Raw genomic sequence first — 25,802 nt, 5'->3', positions numbered from 1 at the left:
CTACAGGTATTTTGTATTAAATCATGAAGTCGCAATGCTGTTTTGGTGTGATACCTGCTTTAGTTGACTAAGTACATCTTCTGCAACAGAAAACAATATGAACTTGTTTCATTGAAACACTGAGCAAATTAAAGAAACACTTATTTAAAGATTAATGTGGCTATGTGGATAATTTGAAACTATTTTTAAAAAGCCGTTTGCATTGAAAATATGCTATATATTTGGTTATACCTGCCGCAAAATTAGTTTGGTATTGAGAGCTGAAGGAACACGCATCACGGTGTTGCCATATCATGCGGTACGGTATGCAGTGCAGCCGTCTGACGCTGTGTCGAGGAAAACGTGTTATGAAAAGGAACAACAATGATGAAATGTGTTATTGTTTTTCGAGGAAAAGAGAATAACAATGATGACAACAATGATGAATGTGTTATTGTTTCCTTTCTTCATTTCCATTTCCCTTACAACATGAACGAATTAACAAAACGAGCATTGTTTACAGGTTACCTTTTCAATAATCATCTTTCCGAAGTTGCCGTTAAAGTCTGCCCGTCTTTCAATTATACCGCAACTGAATTGCACAAAGTCCAGTTGGTGGGTCGTCTGACTTCCACGTGTGAGACCCGCAGTGGTTTGTGGAACTTTTTCAAATATCCCGAGCGGCTGGCTCCGGGGTCGACTCAGCCCAAGTGAGTACCTGGGGCAAACCTGCTGTAAAGGTGGTTGGTGAAGCACATCACCGCATCACCTCCATAATATGGCCTAGGTCGAGAATGTGTGGAGCTCTTACCTCCACATCCCCATATGCCTCCATACTTTAATTTATTTTGCGTCCATTATTTTTTTGTATGAGAATCCCAGATATTTTATGACTGTCCTTAAAGATGTTTCCCCACCTTGAAAAAGTCCTGAATCTTTCAACGAAACGCGCAGAGTACCAACAGTGGGATGATGTTTCCTCCTATAATAAGAGTAAATATGGCGACGAATAGCATCTTGCTGAAAGGTATCTAAATTTGTCACGCGTTTACTGATATTCCTCTTCTTTCCTGGTGTTTCCAATTTTGAAGCCTCGGATTTATTTATTTATTTATTTCTACCACATTATATTTTTTCTTTCCCTATGGTAACAATAGTGTTCTTAGACACACCGAAAGCAGCAGCAGTCCTGTCCAGAACTTTATTTACAGAAATGATTGGACCCCCATTGTTTCTCTCTTGCTCAAAATATTTGCGCACAGAACAAACGTTTTCCCTTTGAGAGGAACTCCTCGAGTATTGCCTCCTGTGCATGACATTCTTCACACAAGCTCACGAGACACTCAAGCAGAACACAGAAAATTATGTACAAAAAATAACACACCAAAACAACACGCTATATACAACAAAGAATACTCTAAATACAATAAACACTAAACAAACGGACCGGTTAAAATATTACAGCAACGCAACTCAACAAACAAACACGTCCTCTCCCAACATGAAATCTGATCGCAGGAAGAATCGCCCGATAAGCGGCAACACCGAGATAAACGTTTTCTGTTGCTAGGTAAGCAGGGCTTGGGTGAAGCCCTGGGAAGATTTTGATTGGCTTGCATGCCAGCAACCCACCCTCCCGCAGTGACGTAGACCCGATTTCAACACGTGCTTCCCAAGCGTCAATACCAAACTAATTTTGCGGCAGGTATAGTACTATGTATTTGAGAACGAGATAATAAGATGTATGTTTACAAATCGGTACTAGACCAAAAATGAGACCAAGAACAACACAGGCACTTCCAACGTGACAAGAGACTCGGCCAAGTCACATCTCATCTCAAAAAGCATATCACGTGCCTGCTGAAGGCTCTTGCAAAGACACAGGGTGGGATAAAAGTATTTCCCCAAGGAAATGAGCATTGTACTTTTTTTTTTTAGGGAAAGCGACTTCTATTTCACCCTGTAGATTGGTTGTTCTGACAAGACAGCTTTGTTTCCAGGATAATTTCACTAACCTCAGAGACTCGACGTTCACATCAGGTGAAATTACTGTAAGGAGGCAGTGACCTAAGTAGCTATTATATCGGGTATATTTGTAAAAATATGTGCACTGCTACCACCATTCACATCTAGCCACAACCTTCCTTGGAGAAGTGGTTTATTTTGTCTGTGTCCAAGAATGATGACCCCAATGCTCTGTGAAACTGGAGTCCTGCCATTCCGCTCACCCTCCTGCACTGATCATAACACGACCATAAGGTTTTAAATCTCCTAAAATGTTAAAACGCACGGCAATTTATCACTGAATGCTGTTGATTTCTAGTGATAAAAAGGAAGATTAGGTTAGAGAAGAAACGAAGCACTTATAAAATGTTTTTGTGTGACAATGACTAATATCATCAATGTTCTTGTAAGAACTTAGTGTGTTGAACTAATACTTGGGATAATGTAGATAGTAACACTGCCAAGTTGTCTGCTTGGCCTTGAATTTTCACCTGTCAAGTTTATTATTAGCTTCTATTTTGTTAAGAAAAATCAATAAATAATAAACAATATCACCTATTGACATTCCAATTTACATTTTGAAAAATAATCTATGTACAGTAATATAACGGGTGGAAATAGCCAGTAGTGTCAGTAAAAGTAATTTTTTTATCTTAATCTGTAATTTGTTAATTTTTTAAAAAAATGTAGTCAGAAAGTAGTGTTGCTGACTGCAGTTTGATTTTTTTTTGTACATATATAAAGGGTGTCTCAAAAAGATGGAAAATTTTGAAACGGAAGTGAATAAATAATTGTAACAGATGTAATAATGAAAATGAATAGTACAGAGAATGCCATTACATACAGCTAGAGAGATGGACAGGTTTATGACTTGAAGATGACGTCAAGTAGATGACCATTTCTGCAGAAACATTCCTGCAATCGTTGAAGGACATCCTTGATGTAACATGTCCACAGGAAACTGACCGATTTCCTTGGGATCCTTTCAACTCGACCTGCTACAACTGAAGAATCACTGTGGACATATATTGAGCTATGCTGGATGTCCTCCAACAACTGAAGGAATATTTGTACATAAATTGCCATCATAAAGTCATAAACCTACCCATCTCTTCAGCCATATGTAATAGCACCCTCTGTACTAGTAGTTTCCATGATAAATCTCTTACGACTATTCTCTACAACCCCCTCCACATTTCAAAATGTCCCATCTTATTGAGATACCCTTTATTTTGGTGAGTTAAATCAGTAATTTGGACCCTTTGACTAATTTCCACCCCTGATATAGCACTATCTACTTAGAACTAATGAAACTAGTCACAAATCAATGAAGGTTAATTAAGACACCAAAATATACAGAAAGATACACTTTATTATGTATTCCTCACAATAAAAATAAGTACACACATAATTCCAGACTGAAAATCTGACTATGTGATGGTTAAACAAGGAATGAGAAAGATATGGGAGCTGATGGTACCTACTTTGTTGGAATATGTATACTGAATAATGCATCCAAATGACTTCTCCTTAATAATAAACCAGAACACACAAATATTTTTCCTTATCATTGTATTAGTTGCAAAATTCATGCTGCAATTTTTAAAGGAACACATTATGCTTTTATATCACATAAGTAAATCACACATTCGATCTCAACATAATGCCATAGGTAACAAGAGACTAGGTATAATAACAATATTAGTCACTCAAACACTTTTATTTTTGTAAACCTTTCTTTCCAAGTTTGTACATGTAAAACAATACAATTTAAGAAATATCAGACTTGTCAAAACAGTAAAAAAAAATTATCGGCAAAAACAGCATATTTAGCAATCAAAACAAAGAACCTAGAGATGGTAAAGAACTGGTACAAAGGGGAAATATCTATAATTAATGCACACATAAAATTGATTTATCCATTCACTTACTTATTATGCAAGACCAGCCTTCACATTTCTCCATACACAACAAATCACAGAGCATGAAAGTTAAAATATTTGTTGTTTTGTCAGTCTTATCCTTCTAAAAAATACTTTTAGGGAAAAAAATTAACCTCATCAAATCTTTCACGAGATTCTGGCACATATACAGTCTCTGTATTTCATTCCCAGAACGTAAGCCTGTTCATGCTGTGAACAGTGTTGGGAATTTTCGGTTAATAAAAACTCCATAATAGCTTATGAAGATACAGTGATTATTAAAATAATACTTGAACCGGTACAAGTATGTCTTAATTCTGAACTATGAACTGGGGGGTGTTGAAGAAAACTCTTATTATTGTGAAATAGAAAGAACACAACAGTGACCATAATTTCATGACATCAAAAAAAATTTAAACAGTGATTTTACATGCAAGTGAAATTAAAAAAAAATCACTCCAGTATATTTTGTTGCACTGTCATCACAATAGAACATTTTAATATTCAGCAAAACAATAACTTATCAGATCCATACATAATGTTTTCCATTCATTATTCCTTACTTAAGGGGAGATGATTACGCACACAACAAAACCAGGATAATAAAAGCAAGCTGCTGCTTTGTTCGATCAGACAATGGGATCTCTTATTACCTAACATGCAAAATGTCCAACAAATAAGTATGGCCAATGTTAAATGCAACCGAACAAAATGTTGCTATTTTTACTCATCAATATAAACCCAAATTTTGATGAAAGATTCCTTTTTCAATTTGACTATTCTAGTTGCCGTGTTCATTTCATGATAAATGTAAAAATTTAGGTTGTTCAAATAGGAGAGTACACCAGATAAGGGGGTTTATTATGCATTAATCCTACATAGAAAATGCTGCGTGTCATGTTATCAAAGTAAAAAGAAAAATGACTGATGAGAATGATGATACAGAAAAAGAAAGAATGGTTCATGAATAACATCACACACAACATGTAGATTTAAACCACATTCACTGCTGGTTAGATGGAAACACATTACAGATTTTGGAAACGTTTACACTTACATATAGTACTCTAACAGCTGATTATACCGCATTATGTAAATATGTACCACAAACATTTACGTAAAAACTCTGCTTATTTCTACAAGTGGGAAGGAAAAAATTAATAACAGAATTAAGCTGCCAAAATATCTGTTTGGCACTACAAAATGTGCTTGCATCTATGGCATTAAGAAAAAAAAATGAATTCACTTTTGGACTTCTTACGACAGACAAATATATAGTTAAGCAGGACAGTGCAAAAATTGTCCACAAATCTAATGATTACATCCTTCTTTTCTTCTTTAATGGCCAGGCATTAATTAATCACTGTAGCTGACCTCCAGCTCTGAACACACACACACAGGGAAAAAAAAGAGTAACTGATGAAAACTATTTCTTTTTTTTTTAGGGGTGAAAAGTCTTTATCCCTTCTGTTAGTCGATGAAGTGGTTTTTCAGGTACTTCATCATTCCAAATGTGCGGAAGCGCTTCACACCTGCGATGGAAAAGGTTTGCTTCAGCATTAAAAAGAAACAGCTGTACACAGCTACACAAACGCATGACAAGAATATTATATTAAAGTACTTACTAGTCATCCTGTTTCCAATACATTTCAGCCCTGTAACCTAGACCTTAATCAAGCTTTCCAAGAAGCATTATAAAAATTCACACCATTTGTCAAAAGGTAAAAAGCATAAAATAATAAAACAGGAAGGTGGAGGGATAGCCACAAAGTTTTTTATCCTCGGACTAGTGTTGACAGTTTTTTCTCAATGTTCTTGGAATGTCTGGGGAAAGTCCAGGAAAGTAACGAAAACAGTGTGTCAGACAGAAAAACTGTAAGCTCTTTTCTTTTATATTCATCTTATTTGTGAAACAGCAGTTATGTGAACATTCAAAAAAGCATCCAAGAAAGTAAGAAGTTTTCTTTACACTGAAATTCTTTGTCTTGTGGCATGACTGTTCTGCTTGTCTTACAATAGTTCTTAATCCTGCACACTGCAGGTCAAAAAACTTACAACACACTTTCATGTCATGAATACAAAATATGCATAAAACCACTATAGCTGAGTGTGTTGAGTGGTCAACCATGGCACCACCCCTGATTGAGTTCCATTTCCAGCCTAGGCATGAGTATTTCTTTGCAAGTGTTCATTCAATTTCATCTAAGCACCATACAATTGGCAAAAAGTGGCAGAAAATACACACAAAATAAGAAAAGGAATGTTTTCTCACACTCAGTGCAGGGTAAGAGAAAATCTTCATAAAATAATGGGTTTCCTGACTAAACCCACCTGCAGAAAATTAATTTTATATTAAAAAAAATTAAGAAAATAAAAGCACATGGTGCCATGTGAAGATGGATAATCAAATACAGAAATGAAGGACCGCAAAGGGTTACACTGTTCTCTAACATAAAAACTCAAAATTAAGATCTTATGTATATTTACATAAAAATGTTACACACACACAAAATATAACAGTCAATTACGTCCCAAAACATTTTTATAAAAAAAAAAATTATGCATCAATATAAAATTTATCATGCAGAGATTGAATGATATCTTGATATGAAAACAATGGCAAAATATTACCCTCCTCATAAGTTAACGTACTGAAAGTAATGAGCAACAATTTTTCATGAACAGAGTTTGAATTTTATTAAAGAAAAACATACTGCATCATAATCTACTGACTTTTCTTTACATTTCAACGAAGTCTCCATTTCTTTGCATGCATTTTCCCCACCTTTCTGGAAGCTTGAAAATACCCTTACAATAGAACTCCCTTCCAGCTGCTTGCAGACAATGATGCACTACTTTGAGTATTTCAGTGGTCTTTGCTTTCTTTTTTGCTGTCAGCATGGAATGGCTTTCTTTCGGGTTCACAATACTCAATAAAAAATCATCGCCTTCATTGCGATATCTCTGAAGAAGTTTTTGAGCAGTGCTTTTTGCTGCACTTTGTGGTATGCCGTCAATAAATGTGGGACCCAGTGGCAACAAATTTTTCGATAGCCTAACCTTGCAATCATTCCCTGCACTGACTGTCCCCTCTCTCAAGTATTGCTGCAATTGCATCCACAGTGACCCCACCCAGTCTGTTTTCTTTAATGATGATGTCAACTCTTTCCATGTTGCGATCCGTGAAGATAGTTCGTTGGCGACCACGCCCAGGCTGATCTTTGATGCTTGTATTTCCATCTTTAAATGTTTTACCCTTTTTCTAACACTGCTAACACCCATGTATACATCTCCATATGCGCGCCGAAGTCTATTCTGAATTTCAGCAGCAGGAATTCCCTCTTATCACGGAATTCAATCACAGCACGTTGTCGAAATGAAACATCACTGTCAGCCATTTTGAAACAACTGGCTGCACTCACACGATCAAAGCTAATGACATCACACTACCTCGATGCATTCAGTGAAGTCTGTATTTTGTGATGATTTAATTTCTTTGCATGTATTGATGGGACTCTTGTTTTTGAAAATATATTGCTCATTACTAGGGCCCGGGACTTTATGTTATGTTATAACATATTTTTTATTTGGCATCAGATCGAATACTGGTGTGAGATCTTTACGTATCTGATGAAAATGAGCCAAACTAGATGAACTTGATGTTTTTCTCTCTCCCTTTGTGCCAGTCTCATCTTCTAGACTTCCCCATTTTGACCCGGAACCTTTTCCTACCTAACGACTTTCCCTTCTCTCTCTCTCTCTCCTGAAAGAAGAAAAGGAGGAAGAGGGGGAATGGAAGGATGTCTTAATTTTTTTAAAAGCAGATTGGCCAAGAAAATATACCAGAGAGAAAGAAAAAAAATATTTCAGATTGTCTTTCTTTCACAAGTTCCCCTCCCCCCATCCTCCTTCAGTATGACAGGTCCCAACCCCAACTCTAACGAAAAAATCATCCTATTCTGAGAGAGAAGTCTAAACTCATTTTGTAGGTGATTACAAGGTGAGGTCGGCCTCCGTGGCAGAGTGGTTAGCACAAAGCCACCCAAGCGGGAAGCAAGGTGCCGGAAAAGAAAAGAATTATCTCCACGATGCCCACCTTCTCTTGAAAATTTTGGTGTATATATCAAGACTCAGTTGGCCCTTCCAAAGCGGATGCAAGAGTAATCCGCCTCTTTCCCCCCTGGAGAAAATAGTGGTCAGGTTAAATGGTGCCCCCACCACCCCAACTGTCGAAATGGGTTAGGTTAGGTTAGGATTCGAACCAGTACATGTGCTACAAAAGAAAACCCTTACATGTTAGTGCCTCTAACAAACCATACACTGGACACTCCGTTCCGGGGCTTATCATTCCCGCGGTCTATTGCTTCAGGTGCAGAATCGAGGCAATCTTTCCCTCCCAAGAAACAAAAGAAAAGGAGAGCTGGCGTAGACGAGGACAGGGTGGAGCAGGACGAGAAAGACCTCAATCCCGCACATTTTTTTTTCTGCTAAGCCCTAAGCCAGGGTAAATGGGGAAGGACCTGTCCCAAAACGTCAGTAGTGATAAGTTCAAATCCAGGTTTCTTTGCAGCACTCTCCCCTACTTCCAAATAAAAGAAGATCGGTGATCGGGCATTGGTGTTACCACCCAGCTCCATGATTCGGTAGGCCCGTAGAGATAGTTATGCTGGTTCGAGTCACAGGAAATGAAGAAAGAAGAAAAAGCTTATTAATTCTGACATTTGATTAATTCCTTTGTCTCCTTTCTCCAGTTGACGTGTTTGAGTACTATCTGTTGGCAACGTTTTATTTTACTTTGCTCTAGGGGAGAAGGCGCGAACTAAGAAATTATCTTTGAAAATATCATTTCTCCCTTTGTCTTTGACCTTCAATTACACACAAAATTGGGGGGGGGGGGGCTTGCGGATAGCCTCAAAAACTCATTTTCTATACAAACGAACTTTTGGATCCGGATCCCTTCTATTTCTTTTTCCAGGTGCTCAAATTTGATCTTGCTCCCTTTTAAAATAAAAAAATTAAAATGTTTGGTTAAAAAATTATTTTTGGGGCCAAGGCATTTGAAAGTGGTCGTGCATATAAGGAGCCAAAAAGTTTGATCAATGAAATGTTGTACCACACCAGACAAACTCAGATGTAGAAGACTCTGTTTATGCATGGAATTTTTGTCAGATGTTGCAGTTCGAAGACATCCAACAAAAATCAATTACATAAGAAGGCCATGCATGCGATTTTTGTTCCACGTTGTAGTGAACATTTTGTCGAAGTTCAACATTAGTTGGATGGCAATATCCGACAAAAATTGTGTGCATCAATGGAGCCTAAATGTTCATCAGACATGTACCACGACATTCAACAAAATACAAGGTTGCATAGTGCCCTTTTTGTTTCCATGTTCCTTCAGAATGTCCGACAAAATGCCATTGTACGACGTCCAACAACTATCAGACAGCGCCACAGTGGTAATGCCCCTCCCCCACCCTCCATCTGTTGGCTGTTCTGTCCCCTTACTACTTCCATACAGACAAGAAAAATGATAATTCAATGCATTTTCCACGTGATATTTAGAGGCTTATCAAATCTGTCTGCCCCTCCGGAAATTTCTCTCTCCCTCTCCTCTCCCCATCACTGGCTTCTGTTCTGGCGCTGCTGTGGTTGTGTTGTGCATAAAAGGGGCCTAAAAGTTGAGGCCGAGATTTAGCAACTAGATTTCCTGTTTTCATGCAGCGCTACGTAATGACATCTTTCAAAGCAAAAGCCTAGCACATTCATTCTATCGCATATAAAAAAAAAAGTCAATACAGGCAATATTCCCTGACATTTCCCAGTTTTCCAGGTCTGTCATCACCCTGCATGTGTCTATTACATATCACTTTATTCGTAGTATGCCTTTCTTTATGTAAGCAGTTTTATTTATTTTACCTTTAATAATTATATAAAACATCACATAAATAATATTATCTCAATGTAAATAGCAAAGCACTACATTTAAAATCTGCACTATGTTATTTTATACTCACTTCTTAATGTTTTCTATTCAAAAGCCAAATTATAAATTTTCCAGCATGGCTATCTTTATTATTGTTTTAGTACGGAACTCGATTAATGACTATTCACATGTAACATGGCAAGTACTATTAATAAAATATCACACAAATAGTTTCAATCACTCTTAAAAGAGAAAGAGGCACAGTTGCGGAGCGAGAGTTAGGCTTATGCGATCCCCCCTCTTTTCTGGATGGATCCGTGAATTACTTTATTTTGCGAGTGTGGAAAAGTATTCTCTTTGACAAAAAATTATAGTAGGAATGAGCCGATATGAAATTTAAGCCAATACCGATATAAAATTTTCCAATACCTATCCAATATAAAATTCAAAATGGTCTTTGAAGAGCCTGAAAGGTTCATTGACCTGTATAATGAATGTGTGTTTTGATAAATATTTATAGATATATCAGATTGGTAAAATACCATATTTACGCGTGTATAATACTCACCCTTATTTTTGATGGGAAAAAGCAACAAAAAATATATCTCGTATATAATGCGCAGTACAATTCAGGTCCCAGAAATGACTTTCTTAGTGTTGGACTAACATTTACGTATTTCATTTAAAATTAATCAGTAGAACATGAAAACTAGCCTTTTCCTTGCTTTCGTAACTGCTGCATTCACCATGCGACCTTGAACTTCCAGATGTTAGGCTTTTCATAGGAGAGGAGGGAACAAAGTTCTCAACCGCCTGTTCAAGGTCGCAGTGTGTGATGCTTACAATAGATGTGATGATCTCGCACCAAACGGGAGGGTGAAACGTGCGTCGCTGATGATTTTTTATGAATGGGTTTGTGAGGCATGGAACTCTATCTCCCTGAGCGATCAAAAGTTTTACAGTAACGGGAATATCGAACAAGATGGATGGAAGTGAGGACATTTCAGACAGCTTGTATTAGTAACTGGGAGTGAATGACGAAATTAAGTGTAAACGTTATTATTTATATACGTGAGTCAAGCTGCAATAGTGCAGTAAATATAAAGTAGTTATTTCTATTTGGTAAGTGTTGACGTAATTATTTTACCTTCATATTTGTTAGTCAACTCTCAATACAACAACCTTTCACAGTTCCCGGGAAAAAGGTAGTTATTTCGAAGTGGGAGATAATCGGGCAGAATGAATGTTGGATTTAATACGGGTCTACTATAGCATTGTCTGTTACAAGATGAACTGGTAAGATAAGATCTCTTGGAAGATCTTACGTTTCTAGGCCCAAAAAAGAAAAAAAAAAAAAGTGTGGCTGTAAATTTCGATCTGGTTCGGCTGTGTAAAATACATTGTAAAAAAGTCACGTTTTCCCTCCTTCAACCAACTTCTAATTCACCCTCTCCCCTATTCCAGGGAGCAGTCCATACACTTCCTTGAGTTGCATTGTAAGCCAGCCTGAAAAAGGAAATGTGCAGCTTGCGATTTGTTTGCACCCAATGCATATTCTAAGACACATTGAACAGTGTTGCACTCGATAATCATTTTGGTTTGGAATTGGATTTCACTAAAGTGAAACTGTATATTTAGTCCCCATTAGCTCAAAAGCATAAAATTACTTCAAAACAACCTTTATGAAACCTGCGCATTTTCAGATATCAAAATGGGGGATCGTTATTTACTCTCATGTTAATCGGTGTCAGCTTATACATTGAGCACTTTTTTTAAAAATCTTTCTCAGCTTACACAACGAGCACCCCCCTCCTCCCCATGAATGGTTGTGAAGATATGCGGGGATTATATTGTGTGCATTTCCTTGCACTGAGTGTTATAGAAGTTTATCCTTGTGTCAGATGCAAAATAAAATTGACAGTTTTGTTTATCAGAAGGTGCAGAACATGAAGTTGTTTTAACTCCTGTTTTTCTTTCTGAAGATCGATTTTTCCTTATCAAATCAAAACAGCTTTGCGAGATTCAAAACAATGACTTTTGCCTTCACCCTGAGCAAGCGACAACTTCGCAGATGCTAGACAAAACACTGCCACCAGCTGCAGTGTAAAAACAAGGCGACAGGCAGGAAGTTCGAGCAACAGGTGGTCGAAGGGAAAATCCTCCTTATTTCAAAGATAACACAACTGTCAAAGGCGGAACTTTTATCAGCTGTGTGAAGAAGAAAGAAATGACCCTTTCTTTACGTTTTACCTTGCAACAGACAATAATACAGGCATTTAAAAAAAAAAACACACAGGACCTGAATTCTGCAATTATTACATTGCCGTGCAGACCAGTGGCGAGCTGGGAGGGGGGGGGGGGCTTTTTTTTCTTTTACTTGTCCTATGGTTTTTGTTAGTTTTCAAGAATGCATCCAGAACTGGTTGCCCATTTTAAAAGTCAAAGGAAAGGAAGAGCGGTTTACTTCCAACCTCGCCTGTAATCAGCATGTGTGCACACATGAGCAAGAAAACAATCCCGCCCTCAAGGTTTGCTGAGAAGAAAAGAGAGAGAAGTCACTCGGACAACGGAACACTTTTGGCAAATATTAGGACATCGGCACAGTTATGAAAATGCATGAAGAGGTAAACGGGAGTTATGATGCACGTAAGATCGAAGTGAACTTTTGTGGAAACCTGGATAAAAATGCAATAAGAGGGTTGACGATCTTTAGTTGGCCTATGTGGCTTTGATTATCTCTAACAGTTTCGCTTCTTTATGAAATGTTACAGGGAACAAAGAACAGTGGTTACCGGAAGTTGTCCGCTACAAGGTCGATTTAAAATTACATCCAAGCATATTCGATCTCTTCTCGCGTACCCAAGAGCAAACGAATGGCAAAACAAACCTGGCATGTTGCTTAGCGGCCGTCGACTGCGGGGTAACATTGGTGCACTTGGGGGAGGGGAGGGCAGAGGTCAAGTGCTATTGGATATCACCGAAGCATGGTCTGGTGTTTATTTTTAGATCAGACCCACTTGCGGGCCGTAGTGTGCTAGTGAGGGGAATGAATGCAAATAAAATGGGTGCAAAAAACGTATTTTTCACCTGATCTCTGTTCATGACAGTTTCTAAGGTGAAAACAATTTTTGTGGAAGTTATTTCTCCCGCGAAAAATACCGCTTGATACGCCTCCCGTGTGAATAGGAGGCACGTGCTTGAATGCCGCCAGAAGGGTGCTGCTTTTCTCGATGTCGCAAAACTTTCCAATACTAAGTGAAAACTCATGGAAAATGGCCATTTCGCTTTTAAGTTATTTTTTAAAATTATTATTGCTAAAGAAAGACAATCTGTAGATATATACATGTTATACGCAGTGACATAGAGAAAAAAAATTGTGTGATTTCATTTTGGCTGTCCGAATCATTCCATACATAATAAGCACCACAGTTTTGGGGCAAAAATTTTGGAAAAAAGTGCACGTTATACACGCGTAAATACGCTAATCAGTAATTTTACCAATAAACCGATATGCGTGTCTTGGACGATACCGAGATGAGAATCAATTAACTTGTCCCATCCATAATTTAAAGATTAATAAATCCTAGTTTATACTATTATTTCCATGCTTTTATTGCAATACAGAATTCCAGTTGCACTACTGAAATCGCTTGTGGATGTGTGGACCCTGGACTTCAAGGAGGAAGAAGTAGCTTACCCGAACACTGCAGATCGAACATCATGTCTCTACTAAGCTAGCAAGGTAAGTCACGGTGATGGGGTAGCTGCAAGGAGCGTAGCAATCCCTTGCTCCTTTAATGAACACTGCACTATAGGCAATGCACTCTGATAATGTAGCCTCTCTTAGTTATGGAGGAATTATCCTGCCAGCTTTTGACAGGTTGAGGAATTCGAAAGGGCTTGGTCTGATGTACACAACCATCTACACAGATGAGTATGATAACTGGAACATCCTGTAGTTCCAAGAGATCTATTCTGTAGGATACCTGGGCTTGATTTGTGGTGTGGGTCATCTGCGGGCAGAACATTTTCATACAATAAAAGGTAGTCAGCTTGGCAAGAAATTATGAAACAGGAGTACTTACATATTTAAAACTGCAGCATTGGAAGCATAAAAGTGGGTATCCATAGGAAGGTTAAAACAAGTCATTTTTATCATATAGAGACATCGGCAGGTGGCATGAGATTTTAACCCTTACAATATGACAGTACATATAATGTGCCAACAAGTATTCCCATGAAATATGGCATGGTACAGCACAATTAACAAAACTCGTTTTCAGTCATTTTTCCCAGAGTGACTTTCTAGAAGAAGCACATACTTTTTGTAGGAGAGTAGCTTATATAACACCACATGCATGTGCTATTTTAAAGTCTCCACCCTGGCATGACCTAAGCAGAGAATAGCTAAATTTTGTAATTGTTTCAGATATAATTTTCTTTCTTCAGAATGCCTTTTTTCTTTATTTTTCTGGATATACAAGGACTGTTGCTTCACATTCAAAATTATTCTTTTTTTGTAAGTATAAACAATGAGTGCAATTATTTGTAGAATATTGAATCATACCCAGGGCAATACAGTGATACTTTTTGCAACTTCAGTTCACGCTTGACCTCCGTAGAGGATGGTCAAATTTAGGAAAGTTGTTTCTTTTCAAATTTGTTCTATTAATGCTACAATTAGTAGTTTCAGAGATATTAGGTAAATGTTATTAATAGAAAGCATGAAACTTGAAATTTCCCACTGAAAGCAGCTCCCTACATACCGGGTGGTCCAAAAGTCCCGGAACGGTCACATATTGTGAGAAATATACATCGAATCGGAAAACGAAAAAATACATGTTTAATAAGTGAAAGAAAGCTATTCAATATCATCACACTTGATTCCACCCCTGCCCCTGGAGGTGGGGGGGCAACTGTGAAATTTTAAATGGAAACCCCCATTTTGTATTGTAGAATCGGAAAGAGGACTTCATTCAGAGCCCAACAAGCTATCAACCATCTCCTAGCTCAATTAGGAATGGTGATATGGCGATTTTAAATTTTCGCAAGGAAAAGGAAAAAAAGTGAAAATTTCATAAGACCCAAAAAAATTTCAAAGGGATGCTCTGCTCTGCCCCCCTACTTGAGCTAGATTGAAAGCGATTGCAAATTTGGAATCTTTTTTTTTTTTTTTTTTTTCCCTTGCGAAAAATTTAAAATTGCCATATCACCATTCCTAATTGAGCTACGAGGATGGGTGATAGCTCGTTGGGCTCGGAATGAAGTCCTTTATCTGATTCTACAATACAAAATGGGGGTTTCCATTTAAAATTTCACAGTTGCCCCGCCCCTGGGGAATCAAGTGTGATATCATTGAATAGCTTTCTTTCACTTATTAAACACGTATTTTTTCGTTTTCCGATTCGATGTGTATTTCTCACGATATGTGACAGTTCCAGGACTTTTTGACCACCCGGTATCTAGCCAAAATACCAAGAAAACAGCTCGACTCCATGTTGTAAGGGTTGAAGAAAATTTTCAACTGATGTCAGTGTGAACACAGGTCTGGCGTCAGCCAGCTTCTTGTCAATAGGTACTTCATGATGCTGAGGAGCAAAGGTGGTCAGAGCACGGTACAGATCACACCACTACCACTATCACAGAGCCCTACTCCATGTTCTTCATGGAAAAATTATTACAATGATTTTCTTTTATTACAAATGCTGCATTATGACTTCTTTTCAGTGTTGGTGAGTAGTAGAAATTAAGACAATTATGTCCAACATGTTTAAAAAAATATTCAAATGCAAAATACATCCATACCTGAAAGCCAGACATCAAACAATTATAATAAATAATTTCAAAATTTACTTACCAAAGACTTTCAATAATTCATCATCACAAATAGCAAACTGCTTGTTTTTGGGGTCCTGTAAGAAAAATAAAATCACAGTGAATTACAGCAGTCAACAGGAAAATAAACATGGTTAGCATCTTTTCCTTATAAACATTACATCGAAAGTGCTTAGATTCTACACTAGAAGCACTGAAAATCTAACCTGCATGTATGCAACCCAATACAGCAAATGATCCTTCCAACGTAACTTCTAGGGACCTACTCAAGACTTTAGTTGTCGAACACATGCTGCGTAATGAATATCAATCCTCAAATATTGCCACCAGTTGACAATGCTATATACGATAAAACACACACTTCAAGATCAGGTTGCACAAACTCTCAACTGCACTATAGTTAATGGTGGTTTACACTTACATAGAGGTTCCTCTCCTTGATGATGGCCCAGATTTTCTTCACTACTTCATGGCGGGGCATGGCATCTGCTCCCATCAGGGCTGCCAGATCGGAGCTCAGAGTGTACGCACGAGTGTAGCCAGTTCCATCACGCTTGCCACCTCCACCTCGTTTGGCCTGGAATAGAAATAGATAACAAAACGTCAGAATGAATTGTTTTCAAAATTAACAACTTAATGTAAATTTAAAGCAAATCACTGTACACCTATGAGGGGCATTTAAAAAAATGTGAAAAGAAAATTGTAAACAACTTTCCAATATTGTAACTTTTAATAGTAACAAAGAGAGACAGTGGAACAAACATTTTTCAAGGAACTGTGTTTAACAAACTTATAATGCAGGAAAATGGCATAATCTGGAAAAAAAAAATTGTAATATTTTGCTTCATTGGAACAAGAAAATGAAATGAAAAAAGCAAGAAAAAGTAAAATCCAGAAATATAAAAATCAAAGTTCCACAGTATCATTATGTAAATAGTTGATTACATATTATATAGTATTCAAGACTGCTATGATACTGACATCATCTCATTGAAGCAACATAAAATTGCTCAAATTAGTAAAAAAAAAAAAAAAAAAAAAAAAAAAAAAAAAAAAAAAAAAAAAAAAAGCACTCAGTTCTACAACTACAAAATCCCATCAATTACTTTAGGTGCTCACTTGATTTCTAGATGCACATATTTTAAAAGAAGTTGAAATACCGTATTTACTCACGTATAATGTGCACTTTTTTCCAAAAATTTTGCATCCAAAACCTGGTGCGTATTATGCACAGAATAATTGAGACAACCAACTTTAAAACCATGCATTTTTCCACTTCACTATGTCACTGCATATAACACATATATATCAACATGTACAAATACTACAAATTGCCAGATTGGACTTTTCTAGTAATAATATTAATAAAAAAAACTATAAAAGTGAAATGGCCATTTCCCATGATTTTTGCACTTTGTAATGGAACGTTTTGCGACACCTGAGTAACTTTCAGAGCGCTGCAAATCCATTAACAATTTTCATCTCGCTTTCTTCTACTACAGAATGAACAAGATGATTACAGAAGTGAAAGCATTTGGATGCTAAACACAGTGGAGGGAGGGGGGAGGGGAGCTGGCGTGGGTTGGTGACTCATGAAATAGGTATACTGTCATTCGGGCTTGATCGGCATAGCAAAAGCTTTACGATCTACAACTAACAAAGCCATTTCTTGAACCTGAATTGTACCATGCATTATATACGAGATATAATTGTTTGTTGCTTTTCCCCATCAAAAATCAGGTCCCCATCATACATGCATAAATACGGTATTTACACAATGCCACACTTACAGTTCATTCTGAAATCTGTGAATTGGTTCACATAAACCAGGAAGTATTGCGAAAATGCAAAGCTAATCTCATACTTGATAACTGACTAGGAGATAAGTATAAAATTGAATGCAATAATAGAGCATGTGAACTTACAGTGCCGCCTCCTTTCTTGGCTGGGGGAGCACGACGTGACTTTGACCAATCGTCATCGGAATTCTCATCGCTGTCACTTCCCTTCTTCTTCTTTGGTTTGCCTGCCTTTTTGGGTGGAGCCTTCTTCTTACCTGGGCTATACTCCTCTTCACTACCTTCACCCTGCAAAACAAAAATTATACTTCAAGAATATATTCCTTCCAAATAGCCTCCATTATACTCACAAATGCTTTGGCATTCAACACTGTAAGAATACAGCATTACAGACATCAAACTACAAAGTTCAAATGTAATCATCGATACTGGCCGATACTTTCGGAATCTAGCAGGGTCCATAAAAATGCTACATGACACTTTTGCAGATTAAATATTCTGTAAATAATGGATAATTTTCATTATTCAGGCAACAGCAGCAGGTAGAAATGGATTTTGTGATTAAATAATGATCTTACATGAAATTATGAATATTTAAAAGCAACGTTCTAATATTCATGGTGGTTGCGGTTTAAAATTACTTACGTGAAATTTAGGAGATTTCGTACTTCCGCGTTGCACAATTTAATGGTTCAATCCTATTAATTTCGAAGATCCACTGTCTTCATTCAGAAAAGGGTACCGCGTCACTGGTCTCTTACGTCAGGGTCTCTTACATTCTGCGTCACTACTGTGTAAATAATCGTTACCATTTGCTAAATACTCTACTTTGCAAAGTAAATGCAATTGTAAAGTCTACGCACAGTTCTACTGCATTCTATTCTATAATGCGGTACTTTGCCTCACATGGGGCATTTTTGTTAAGCCACTGACCAGTGTCAAGGAATATATACAAATACTCCACACATGTACCACTCAGTGGGCCACTGTCGAGGGACCCTATAAACAATACTTCAAAACGTACAATATTCTGGAAGTGGAACGTACAAGGTCTGCCACTCAAACATCAGAAGTTTTATGCATATAAATGAAGGTAACAACTTTAAAATATTATCAACGATATTAGATAAGCAATTGCAACAATGTACAATGTCATTAAATACATTTATCTATATGTATGTTTAAACAGAAGATAAAATGATAAGGAGGGGATTAAACACAAAGTTTTCTCTTGCATACTTCCTGATGCGAATTTATGTTTTCTATTTAAGCTTTCCAGTGGAAACTGATATAGTTATTAGAAGAGATTAGTAGTGCTCAGAGTATTTGTAGCATCTGAACAAATTGCAGATTAGACGTTCTTACTTCATTTTGCATCACCTAATGGCACTTCTAAACTGAATTAGAAACAAAACATATTTGACATAAATGTACTCAATAATAATAAATAAAGCCCTCCCTTATATGGTGTAAAGCTATAGATGCAAATTACAGAATAAATTTACCTCTGATGCTTCTTCACTTTCATCGCTGGTTTTCTTTTGTCGTTTCTGTGGTGCAGGTTTCTTTGCAGGCTTTTTCTTCTCCTCCTCCTCTTCTTCTTCTTCCTCCTCCTCCTCTTCATCTTCTTCGTCCTCGTCATCATCATCCTCAGTCTTTCGCTTCTTGCCTCCAGCCTTTCCGTCCTGCTTCTCCTCTAAGCACTCCATGACGAGGTCATCCACTTCCTTCTTTCTGTGAACAAAGATAGAGCCAAGGCTATAGGTAGGCTAGTTTTATGATATGTACTTGTGGCTACATAACAAAATTCTGGTTCTGTAATTTTTATTTGATTTTAGTGCGAGCTTTACACTATATAAATTTATACCTTCAAATAATATAAACCAGTGTTTCCAAAGTGTGTGCTGCAGCACACAAGGCACCGTGGCTGGCTTACAGGGGTACTGCGAAAAGTTCCAATATTTTCCAGTGGCGTATCATGGGCATTTCGGGTGGGAACGCCAAGCCCGAAGGAAAGGTCGGCCCTTTTTTGCTTAATAATTTACTTATGGAATTAGTCGCCACACGTGTTGTTTATTTGCCTGAAGTCAGCTGGGTTTGCAATAAAGCATCATCATCCATGCAGTTTTTAGCTAGAAAATTAGATGCCTCACTTTGCAACAAATGTTTTGAACTCTGGTGTTTTATACCTTTCGGCATGACACAAATCATTATAAAACCTACCTGAATCACAAGCCTCTGGACAACAGTAGACGTAATTGTTGTGAATGATCCAACTAATGATTGATCTCGTTTACTTTACTTCGCTTTTCTGCCACTTTTGGTTAATCGTGAATATGAATATGAGTGTTGATGATATTGATGAAGGGACACTCACAAAGAACACCCATGCTCACCCTGGGATTCGAATCAGGGGCCTCTGTCATCTTGGCACGATGTGCAAAACACTCTGACACGAAGGTGGGCGGATGATCCAACTATCGTACACTCTACTAACGTAACAGTGCCGATTAGTAATTCAGACCACTGTTTATTACGTCTTGAGAATGTTGATAAACATTTTAAAATAATTTTGTTCAGAGACCATTCGATGTTAAGAGTTTTCAAATGAATGCTAAACATTTCCATTGACACAATATTAAGCAGATACATAATAATGAAAAAATAATAACCCGCAAAACTTTTTTTTTATTTTTTTTTATTAAGTGGTAGAGCAGCCACAGGCTTCAGGAACTTATTTGCCAAAAACTGTGTTGATCTTTTAGTTTTTAATGCACATCGCTGTTCGTGCGATAAATTATACAACGCAGTGGACATTAAGAAGTGCTATATTTCAGTTTGGTAAAGTTACATCAGTCAATATTGCGTATTGTAGCAACACATAGCACGAGTGGCACGAGCGCGAAGAACCGGGTAGGAATTCTACTGCTGTCGTCTGCTTCAGAAGGCAGGAAAGGTCACATGAACCAATCACGTAGCTCTCTGCTCCATACGCTGGCATAAGAGAGAGCATTTGGGCACGAGCTTTAAAGATCCAAGCTTTCCCTCCAGAAAGGCAGCAAGGAATATAGGGTCCTGTACGCCGACCCTGCTTGGCGTCCGGTCAGGAAAGGCATTGAAAAAAAAATGCTAGAACGAGTGTTGTTAGTGGAGCGTTGCAAGCGGATCGCGAGAAATAGCTATTATAATGCCATGAAGGTCAGACATATATGAAATTAGTCAAGATTTACTTTATATTTGCAGTATTTTTGTAATTTTAAATCTGGGCACGCCGGGCATACTATAACGCTACGCCACTGATATGACACTTACTTGTTAGTCTACACAGGATTTAGAATTGGACCATTGCAGCAATCCAAATGTGTGCTTATTTAGCGCTTGGAATGTGTGTTTATTTTTTAACTTAAGGCAAGCCACCTAACAACACTGAGCATTGCAAGTGTTAAAAAATCGATAGGGGATCTGACTACCATGCGAGTGACCCAGGTTCAATCTGCAGTGGGGGAAAACCGGTTTTATTTTTCCACCTGTTTAAGTAGCTCTGGCACCCACCCAGCATTCTACAAGTGGGTACCTGGAGGAAACTCTGGGGGATAAAGGCAGCCAGGGGCATGGTGCATATCACATCACCCCCACCTTCGGCTGTGATTTTCTTGTGGGGCCCTAACTCCTTAACCCCTATATGCCTTCATGGCATGGTGCAAAGCACATGGGAGCACGGTCTGATATAAGCAATCACCCTCTGTACTTCTTAAATGAGGGATAGTCACATGAAAACCTTATTTTTTTAAATCTTCAAATGGATTGAATACAAAATGCATACACTTACACTTAAAGAGTTGCCCACTATATTGATCGCAACTACAACTGGCGGTTGGCCTTGATGGCTATTTCTGGCAATTTCTGTTCCCCAATCATTTTTGGAGGCGTGTGGTCCGATGGGTGTCAACAAACTCAGTTGCGAAGTAAAAGCTGAAGGGATCACATCGCTCTCCCGAAGCAACGTTGCCAAGCGTACTTCTGTTTTTGCCAGTTGCCTTTATATGGCTATGTGTCTGTCTACATTCCGACCTGCGGGTTGTCCTTTCGGAAACTTCATCGTTCAGGACCGCATGTGCAGTTGCATCGCTGATTTCTGATGCTGACAATACCCTGGCTCCATAAGATTCTTTCTCACTTTACAGTATGTTTGGCAACATGTGGTGCACCCAACACTCATTTGTTTCATCCCGCAAACAACGTTCGGTACCTTGTGACTCGAAAATGCCCGATCTCAGTCGAAGAAAATTCAACTGATTGCTGATTCGCCGTTTCCCAGCCGCCAGTTGAAGTTGCGTTCAGTATAACAGACTCCAGTTTGCTTATTTGAATCGTCTCCTACCAACGAACTCTATACTTCATTGTTAAAGACCATATGTTTCAACTATACGCATGATATTTCCACCCTACAGAGTTGCCTCTAAGTTTGTCTTTGAGTGAATCAAAGATGTGAAAATCACAGTGGGTGAGGTCTGGCAAATATGGTGGATGTGGAAAACACTCAAAAGATGGATCTCTGGTGGTATGATGAACCGACAGTATGGGTCAAGCATTGTCATGTTGCAATCTGTACTCAGAAGCTCACATCATTTGGACCAGACTGCAGGATGTATGTGGTTCTTGAGGAGATTGCATACGTTTGCAACTGCTGACTTTCCCCTCTGGAGATGTAGCTTTCCCAAAAGACCACTTGTTCATCACAAATAAATTGTTCTAAGTCCACTTTATGCAGGTAGGCTAATCGGGACTGAACATGCAGTTTAAAGTGGGATCCGAACCACTGCAATGTGCCTCCACTGGGTATCGAACCTGGGAGTACTTGATTACAAGGGCATTACCAAAGAATCAGCGTAACCTTCACACTGATTGTTGTGCACATATTTCTTTTGGTTTGGCAAGGAGATATGCTACTACTCCTTGCTCACTTTCTTGGTTTCCAGTCGGTGCTAGTGAAACCAAGTTTCATCTCTACAGCGCAATTGACCAAAGAACAAACTTTAAATTCTATTTTTGTCATAAGCCAGGGAGAGTCACATGAACCCTTGAACCAATTGGCCTGGTCCAAGTGCAGTGGTGAGGGGAAATTCTTGTGGTATTCTGCTTTGCCAAACTTATGCCTAACAGCAAAAGTTTTCGAAACAAGTGGGAAAGGAAAACTAGGCCAAGGCATGCCTAAGCCTAACAGTCACCACCTGGTAACAAGAGAATGAGTCTCTGCTTCTCCCTGAATTCTGGCCAATGGGTGCATGTTGACGGCAGAAGGTGTCATGTACAACTGGACAAAAATCAGTAACCAACAAGTTTCTTGCACCTTATTCCCCTCATACCAAGATATCTATATCCCGGGCATGCTGGGTCTCCCTGATGGTGTAGTGAGTGTGCCATCGCCTTGTAATCAAGGGGTCCCAGGTTCAATACCAGTCCCAATTAGCCTTACTGTGTATAAAGTGACTTAAAAAACATATCAATAAACGATACGCCATATCCCACATATCAATAGACAATAGCCCACCTATGCTATCTCCCGGCCTCCATCCACAGCATAGAACAGCATCATTTTGACAAAATCTTGTTTTACAGCCGGCCGCTTCAGGGAGGAGAAATTCTAAGGTTGGCGGTTGTTGCCCAAACAGGAGGTCATTGCTAAGGCCTAATTGGCTATTTGACCCCAAGTTTCTTTGTACAGGGACTAGGACCATGACAAAATTCAAGTATAATTCCCAGTTTTCAAGGTGAACTTTTCAAAAATTCAAAGGTACAAGCAGATTTTTTAACCTTAAGTATTACCACCTCTCACCACCCACACATCGTATTAACAATATGAAAAATCTGTGTGATTCCAATGTATCCAAAAATTGTAATTCAGCGGTACATATATATTTAATTTAAGCTGCAGAGTTTACATTTGCAATTTCACATCTTCAGACTCAAAATACATCTACAAACACATGTCCCAAGTGTTATGGGAAATACTAATCTACGAAAAATTGTTAATTGTACAATAATTTAAAACCAAAATTTACCTAATCAAATACAAGATATCTTATCTTGCAATAATCTTACGTCTGTCAGGTAGATTAATTTGCAAAGAACACAAGGACACTAACAAAGGAAATGGACTGAGAGAATTATGTTTTATATTCCATGCAGCTTTCTTTTCCTTCCTCGATAAAATTAAAGTTAAACTGTGAAAAACTTGCCTCAGGGCATTTATAAATACGTATAAATTTAATGAAACTTGGATTAATAACATTTGCAATTTTTCACGCTTACGGAGAAAAATTCACACATAATTCCCGGTGAGGCAATCTCACTACTTCCATCACCATTTTTAGTACTTATTATTTTTCGTTGCTATGGTTACAATTTGTTTTCTTCCTTTTCCTTTTAAATACAAAGTATTTTATACACGATGAGAGCAATATAACAATGTATATATAAAAACAAACATGCATAAGTTAAAAACCACATTAATAACATTAGCTTTGAACATTACAGTTGAAAATTGGGACAGTTCCATATTAGCAGCAAAATTACTGGCAGAAACCACTCGCTCGGGGAACTCAACTCAACTCTGAAGTCCTGCAAGACAGTCACATGCCCTACCAAATGGACCTGTTTTATCTGAGTATTCCAAACTGGATTTCAATATTTATGTGCCTCATGGTGAGTAATGCATAATATTTATGCACCAAGGCTGACAACTTAGTTCCCAAACGATCCAACAGGAAAATAAGTCAAACAACACAATGCATGTACAGGGTGGTACAAAAGTGTAGAAACACTCATCTAAAACCCACACACACATATAATTAATTATGCAAAAAGAGTACTACCTTCAAATAACTTTAGGTGAGTAGGTTCAATTTTAAAGGGAAAAAAAGCAGCTAGAATATTTAATGAAACAGCTTCCAAAACCTACTTTTAGGTATGTTATTACTAGGGACATTGAATTTTCGCGATGCGCGAAATCGCGAAATGTGAGAAAAAGATGCAATTTTGAACATTCTGCACATAACTACACCCCCAATGATGAAATATGCATGAGTTTCACTCGCGAAGTAATGCGAAATGTGCGCGTTTCCACGAAATGAACGCTTTTTCACGAAATAATCCTGAAATATCATCAAATTAAGTAGAAAACACGCAAAAACCGGCAATCAAGGTTGTGCGCGCAAACTGTCGATTTGTAACGAAATGTTTGCTTAAAGTTTCCTACCACTTGCAGCTGAAGAACGTTTTATCTTCGATCACATCAGGAAAACACTGCAAATTGTAATTTCCCATGCACATAATCTCAGTTCGAAAACTTCGCCCCTGTCAAGCGGCATTCCTTTTTTTCCCTGAATGTCTACTCAACTTCCAGTTTCATTGAACTTGCTAGCTGTAGCAGCGATAAGATTAGTATGTTCCCGCACATCAAGGGAAACAATGGTGTCATTTGTGTTCAGTCATGAATTAATTTTATTTATCATCATGTGATTTTCAACATGTGTTTGTGTATGTGCAGTAGTAATAATTTTATTTGTTGGACAGCAAGGATATCCTTTAAATACATACATTGAATAAATCACTTGAAATATGCAATTTAGAAATGAAGTGATTTTGTGTTGATGTTTTCTTTTTGGTTGGACAGCTAAGTACTTGTGTATGTGTACAGTATATAAAAATGAAGTAGTTTATTAATTTATAGCTCTTTTGTATGTTGTTTTCTCTCATAATGAAAAAGTGTGTGCCAATTTTTTTTTTCACCGCTGATCTAACATTTTATTTACCGCTCTCCTCAGTTTTTATTTACCATAAATTTGTGTCCCTAGTTATTACTTTTCATCACCTAAAATCACATATTCCAGTCCAACAAAATTCCAAATGAAAATACTTGCATATACTACAGTTTTTTTAAACTGTTCACGCTTCTGCTGAATAATTTTTTTTCTTTCCCTTGCAATTAATTCAAACTTTGCATATTTCAATCCATATAAAGGTCACTTGGCCATTAATTACACATCTTGTCATCATCATCCATTCTCATGATTGTGATGAATACTTAGTGATAAAAATAGAAGAACTGAGGCGAAGATCTTCTAATTCTGATTTTAAAGCAATATTGTTGATTGATAAGCGGAGTCTTTAGTTTTGTTGCAAGTCCACTTTATGCACAGATAGGCAACTCGGGACGAGCTACAGTTTGAAGTGGTATTCCAAACCACTCTTTGCCTCCACAGAATCCCCCTGATTGCAAAGCAACGGCGACACTATTATGTTGTTAGAGATAGGCTGCAAAATTGGTGGTAATCT

At 37.8% G+C, this 25,802-nt stretch overlaps 1 protein-coding gene across 1 annotated transcript in view; it reads right to left on the bottom strand.

Annotated features, from left to right (window-relative positions):
• Window positions 1-3,337: 3,337 nt before the first annotated feature.
• Non2 (upstream activation factor subunit spp27 homolog Non2) overlaps window positions 3,338-25,802 on the bottom strand; it is a 30,673-nt gene continuing 8,208 nt past the window's right edge. The window contains exons 3-7 of the mRNA XM_083126835.1: window positions 18,971-19,199; window positions 17,592-17,753; window positions 16,088-16,243; window positions 15,689-15,743; window positions 3,338-5,437 (exon numbers count right to left, since the gene is read on the bottom strand). Coding sequence (XP_082982961.1) covers window positions 5,376-5,437; window positions 15,689-15,743; window positions 16,088-16,243; window positions 17,592-17,753; window positions 18,971-19,199 — 664 coding nt within the window. The 3' untranslated portion in view covers window positions 3,338-5,375. The remainder of the gene's footprint in view (window positions 5,438-15,688; window positions 15,744-16,087; window positions 16,244-17,591; window positions 17,754-18,970; window positions 19,200-25,802) is intronic.

This window comes from Lepisma saccharinum, chromosome 8 (assembly GCF_977018435.1).
Source record: "Lepisma saccharinum chromosome 8, izLepSacc3.1, whole genome shotgun sequence".
Taxonomy (NCBI): domain Eukaryota; kingdom Metazoa; phylum Arthropoda; class Insecta; order Zygentoma; family Lepismatidae; genus Lepisma; species Lepisma saccharinum.
This window is presented reverse-complemented; position numbering and strand designations above follow the sequence as displayed.